Genomic DNA, 5,973 nt, shown 5'->3' on the forward strand with positions numbered 1-5,973 from the left:
TAGGATTTTGGTTTTTGTACTATTTTCAAATAAATGACCTTACATACAGCTTTCAAATACCACAATCACAAAGTATTTGTAACCTAAAGCAAAACTAAAATACTAACTCTTGAAACTTCTCAGATTCTATACTGGGCAACTTCTGTCCATGGTGAAGACTTGGATTTTTTTTAAAAAAATTTTTTTAAAAAAACCTCTAACCTTGGTAGTGCAGCTTTTTTGTGTTTTGACATTCTTAGCAGCTTTTAAATACTGCTTATTCAACCACAGCTGCATCCTAGAATCCCAGCTTTAGGTAACACTTGATTCTGCTTTCTGCCAGTTTTATCACACTACCTGGGCAATAGTTAGAGGTTTATTATCAGTCGGCAAGACTGTTCAAAAAGTTCAAAAGCAAACTCAATGGTGCTTAAGGGGACATTGTAAAATAAATTCTTGGTATTACATGCCTCATATGATCCATTTCAAACCAAAGAGAATTACATCTTCATGTGTCACTGTTGTAAGAAACAAATTCAAACTTCCAAACAGTTAACATCTTAAAAATGCACCAGGCTTATGGAGTCTCAAACAAAACGAATTCTCTGTACATATTCCTTTACACCTTTATTCTTCATATTCCTTTACACCTTTACTCTTCTTGGAAACTCATCTTCTTCTATTTTCTATCATTTGACCTAGATCGGCTAAAAAAAAAGAAAAAAAAAAAGGCGGGGAGGGGAAATTTAAAATTAGTTGTAATCTCAAATTTCTTTCTAAGGTAAAAAGTTCTCAAAATAACTTACAACTATTTTGTAATACTGAGTATATTTTGTCTGCCAGGCCAGCCTATTAATACAAGATATTAAGACTGTAACTTACCTATGAGATCTAGAGAAGGATCGAGATGGCTTGTGATTTCTCTCCCGAGACAGTGATCTCTCTCTTCTCCTGTCTCTAGAAAGGGACCTAAACAAGAAAAGATAAACAGGTAAAATGTAAGAAAAAATTTTACGTTTTTAAACATGCAAAGTTATGTCATTCTTACAATTTGCAACTCTAGATTAACATATACCCTCTATGATTCTCTAGTACCAGATCTACTACCATTAGTTCCATCATTGAGAACAGGAATAGTAGACAGTGCTGCCATTTAAGAAATTTACACCAAAAAAAGAAATCTGCACCAATACAGGGGCGATCTAGTTCTCTACCTACCTGCTCCGGCTCCGAGAGAAGCTTCTTCTTCTTGGAGATCTAAAAGCAGAAGAAGGAAAATCAGGCTAATCATCAATTACTACCAATGGCGTGAGGCATTTCCCAACTTTTCAATCTCACTGTTGGGCCCAGTGAATGTGCCGGAAGAACTGGCACCCATCGTCCAAACAAAACAAAACAGAAATTGGAAAAAAAAAAAGAAGGAAAAAAACCCAAGAAAGAAAATTTTTTTTAAAGGGTAGGGGGCACAGAGGGATTAAGGAACAAAATGTTCAAGTGAAAAGCAGGTATTCCAACCACTTTAACAAAGAATGCTTCACAGCAGATCTGTCCAATGCAAAAACTTATCACGCTAACTTCACTACCCAAACACACCAAATGTGTCCCCACCAAGGTAGTTCCATAAACAGTACTATAAACCAGTATTTGGAACCCATGCAAACCTAGAAGTTCATGACAAGACTTAGGTAACCAGGTGAACAGTGTAATTTTGTGAAAATGCGCTAGGTGTAAATATCGATGCCATTAAGTGCTACATTAGAACTGCCGTTTGTGATTGTCACATTTAAGAGTGTGTTTTAGGCTTATCAAAATTACCTTAGTTTGGCCCCCTGCACCCCAAAATTGTTTTTAAATTTTGAAAACTGTTAGTAAAACCATTTAAAGGTGATAAGGATTCAACAAATTTTTGCTAGAAGAAAAGCTAAATCTGTTAGAAATTAAAATTTTTAGTTTGGCATCTCACACATGCAAGTAAGTTCCACTTGAAGGTCTGGTTACATTATGAGTTCCCTATCACCCTTAAAAGTTTTATTCAAGCAATATATATATGTACGTTACCATTCAATTATGCACAGCCAGCCTTTGATCCAGAAAAAAAGAATTACTTTAAGCCGCTTACTCCTTATTTTTAACCAGCAGTAAACTGTATAAGCAGGAAAAACTTACTAGTTTTGGGTTTCAACAAGCTAGAAATGGTGAGGTGAGGCTGCCGGACTGACGGCCAGGAAGAATTTGCTGAAAAGGTTTTGCCAGATGTTGCGTTGGATTTAGTTGGTTGGCGAAGGGGGTGTTGTGGATTTTTCCTGCTTTTTTGTTAGCCGAAGGCTGCTGCTGTAGTTGTTGTGAAGACATTTGGTAAATAAACAGCTGAGCTGATTGGCCAGGAATGTGTGGGCGGTCGAGGTGGCTGCTGCCGATTTGGTTAAGGTTGGAGAGAAGGCTGAGAGAAAACAGCATGCTCGGGAACCAAAGGGCGGTGCAACCTGGCGACTGGCCATGCCTGGGTCATGTGAAACGACACCAGCCAAGCTGAATGGGGCGCGCTGGTCACATGACGCTGAAAGGGGTAGTTGACTGGCTAATGCAGACTCAGAGGGTGGTGAGAAGAGACATGATGGTGACTCTGTAACGGGGTTCATTTTTATTAATAGATGGACCAAAAAGCACAAAAAAAAATGAAAAACAAGCCATCAGTACAACCATCTATCAGCTAACAAATACTCTATTATGATGGGCAACATGTGTTGTTTTTCAAAATAGGAGAAGGGGCAAGATTTTGAACTCCTTTCTCCTAAAAGGACTGCACTCATCTGCAGAGGTGAATTCAGTCCCATAGAAACATTTTGGAGGTTTGAGAAAATGTGGAGTTAGAATCCAGGCAATTCTGCCTGGTCCAAGAATGATGTCAACAAAAAAACAAAAACAAAAAACCAAAAAGCCCTGAATTATCTCCTAACTGGACTTGAAAGAACAGATGACTGGGATTAATTCCTTTTAAGGCCCCTTTATCAGTCAGTGACACCAGTTTCAGAATGATTTCTACTTTACCAGTTGTAACATTAAAACAGTTGCCTGTTTTGATAAATATTACAATTGTGCTAACAGTAGAAAACACATTTTTTTGTGAAGAACTAGAGTTGAATGTAATGCTTGTCATTATGGAGTCAAGAAATGGAAAAAGCCTAAATTGAAGTATAAGGGAAGACTTGGAAAGATACCACTAGAAGATGAACTAGAAGATAGAGCCAAGATAGAAGTTACTAACTACCAACATGAAGTGACCTTAAGACAAAAGCCAACACTCAGCACAACTCACATACCCCAAAACTAATGCCTAGCAAGTATCTCAAAAAAAAAAAGTAAATAAAAAACAAACCTCCGATTCTTCACAATGTACGTTTAAAACCCATCAACATTCTTTAAGAGAAATACCTGATCCTACTAGCTACTCCATTACACCAATATCTTAAAACACTCTCTCAAGTACCTGCGACGAGGTGGAGGACTCCTCCGACGATAATCATCTCGAGGACGACGACCCCAGGAAGGAGGTGGACCTCGATTCCGACTTCTTTTTTCTCCATTTGATAGTTCCACTCTTACACGGCAGCCACACAATGTTCTGGTAGGGAAATGAAATAATTTACATGTTCAAAGTCCATTTCATTAAAGTACTAATTTTAATTTGTTAAGTTGTTCTCTCTAGATATACAAAAATGTGTGTGCATGCTCTTTAAAGTTATTAAGTGCAAGGGAGCTCTGGTGGCCTAGTGACAAGAAGCTGCACTGCAATCCCAGAGTTACATGTTTCAAATCTACCAGATGCTCTGCTGGAAAAGGAGGGACAATCTCATGTACCAGTCAGATCCGATTTGATGATACACACACAAAAATAAAATAAATATTAAAAAAAGTTATTAAGTGCTTTAAAAACTTCATCCTCAGAGAGCTCTGATGGCCTAGTGGCAAGAAGCTGCACTGTAATGCCAGAGGTACATGGTTCAAATCCACCAGATGCTCTGCTGGAGAAGGAGGGTCAATCTCCTGTACCAGTCAGATCTAATTTGATGGTTCACACACGCAATATATTTTAAAACAAAAACACTTCATCCTCAAAGAATTTACTTCTCTCCACTGTGCCCTCCCTTTAAACCCAGCATTACTGTTACAGAACTACTCACAAATAGTTCCTAGAAGACAAGGGATCAGATTGTTCTAGACATCCTACAGTACAGTATTTGAGTAGAAAAATTATAGCCAGGAATACTAAGGCAGTCACATCCCCAACTTTCTATAGTCACAACCATCTAGACAGTAAGCGGGGAAAATGTCTATAACCTTCCAGTTGTTATGGCAAATAAGAAAAGAGTGCAAGTAAACAAGAGCCTAGGAACAAAAATCCTTCAGTTTTTCTTCCTTGGCCTCTTATTTTCAAATGTTACAAAATAAAAGCCAATCTCGTTTCTATAAAGATTTAGGAGTTACTTATTCAGGCAGCTAAAAGCTATGCTAACAGATACACAAAAAAGTTAATAAATTCGCATTTCATGGGTGAAGTATTTCAAACCCAAGTAAGAAAACCTTTGTGTAGCTAGCCCTTTAAAGCAATAATTATTCCTGAAGGGATGTGGTTCAAATCCACCAGATGCTCTGCTGGAGGAAGGGCAATCTCCTCCTGTGCTAGTCAGATTGGATTCGACGGTATACAAAAAGATTTTAAAAAAACCAACAAAGCAGTAATTATTGCATTCCCAGCCTAGATGCTATTTCTAACCAACCCGAAGAAATGGAAAAATCCAAGAACTTGGACTATTACATTTCTTAATGAGCATTTTTCAACGACCAACTGAAAAAGTGAACTTTTCCTACACATTTCCACCAAGATGGCATTAGGTCTTCTGTAGAAAAGGCTTACAAAAATCTGTAATAAAAGTGACAATGCAGAGCTGGAAGTCATCCAAAGCAGGCAAGATTCTGAAGACCTAAACAAAGTAGTAAAAATACATTGTCAACCATTAAATTACCTTCCATCTAGTTCTCGAACAGCATCAGCTGCATCACGAGGATCTTCAAATTCAACAAAAGCAAAGCCAGGAGGGTTTCTAGCAACCCACACACTTCGGAGTGGGCCGTAATATCCAAAAGCCCGTTCCAATTCGGTCTTGTTGCCATTGTTTCCAAGATTACCTACATAAACCTTACAATCCAATGGACAGGAATCACGATGCATTTCTGTAATTAAAAAAAGGGGAAAAATATTAAAAAAATTCCTTATTAATTCCAACAACCTACACAAGGTTAAGTAGATTGGGGATGGGGGATTTAAAAGCTCTGAAAAATAAATATCACCCCCCCAATTACGTAATACACGCATATTTGGCATTTATGACAAAGTCGTGGTACAAGATGTAGCTTTATATTGTTTACTCACTCATGAAAAAATAAACTTTATGACTCCACTTATATCAAATAGGTAGTGTTTCTTAGTAGTTACCTCAAGAATCATTAGGAAGTAAAAAGGGTTGTTGGTGGCAAGAGATGGTTCCATATTCCATAGCATGTCTAGCCAATACCACTAAACTATGCATACAGAAAATGTTATTAAGCATTGTTATGCTATGTATAGGATTCAGTTTATCAAAGATCTTAAAAATCTTGACACTCTCATAAAGTCCCCCACCTTTAGGGGAAGAAAAAAATAAGGGGGGGGGGAGCCCTATCTGGGAATATAATACTGGAGGTGAATTTTTTAACCACTGTTCATTTGTTTAATTCTAAAGAGTAATATAAAGACACATGTGCTCAGGAGCAAATCAGCCTTGCAATATTAAAAAAACCAAGCTACTTAAAAAAAAAAAAACCAAAAAAAAAAACCCAAGTTACTTCAACTGTACCAGATGTACTACAGGAATGCAAACAGGTACCAATACAAATGGTAGTGCACGAGCACTCTTAGTATTAGTCTGGGATATTTTTAACTGTTCTGATTTAAAA

The 5,973-nt window shown here is 37.4% G+C and overlaps 1 protein-coding gene across 1 annotated transcript; it reads right to left on the reverse strand.

Moving 5' to 3' along the window:
• Positions 1–654: 654 nt before the first annotated feature.
• LOC102873307 (serine/arginine-rich splicing factor 3-like) lies at positions 655–5,211 on the reverse strand. The gene is made up of 5 exons (XM_006882035.1): positions 5,004–5,211; positions 3,467–3,601; positions 1,198–1,236; positions 862–948; positions 655–686 (listed from the first exon to the last, which is right to left on the reverse strand). The coding sequence occupies exons 1-5, from the start codon at positions 5,207–5,209 to the stop codon at positions 659–661; spliced, it is 495 nt and encodes a 164-aa protein (XP_006882097.1). The 5' UTR covers positions 5,210–5,211; the 3' UTR covers positions 655–658.
• Between the last annotated feature and the right edge of the window lie 762 nt (positions 5,212–5,973).

This window comes from Elephantulus edwardii, unplaced genomic scaffold, assembly GCF_000299155.1.
Source record: "Elephantulus edwardii isolate Elephantulus edwardi_28Jun2011 unplaced genomic scaffold, EleEdw1.0 scaffold00017, whole genome shotgun sequence".
NCBI lineage: Eukaryota > Metazoa > Chordata > Mammalia > Macroscelidea > Macroscelididae > Elephantulus > Elephantulus edwardii.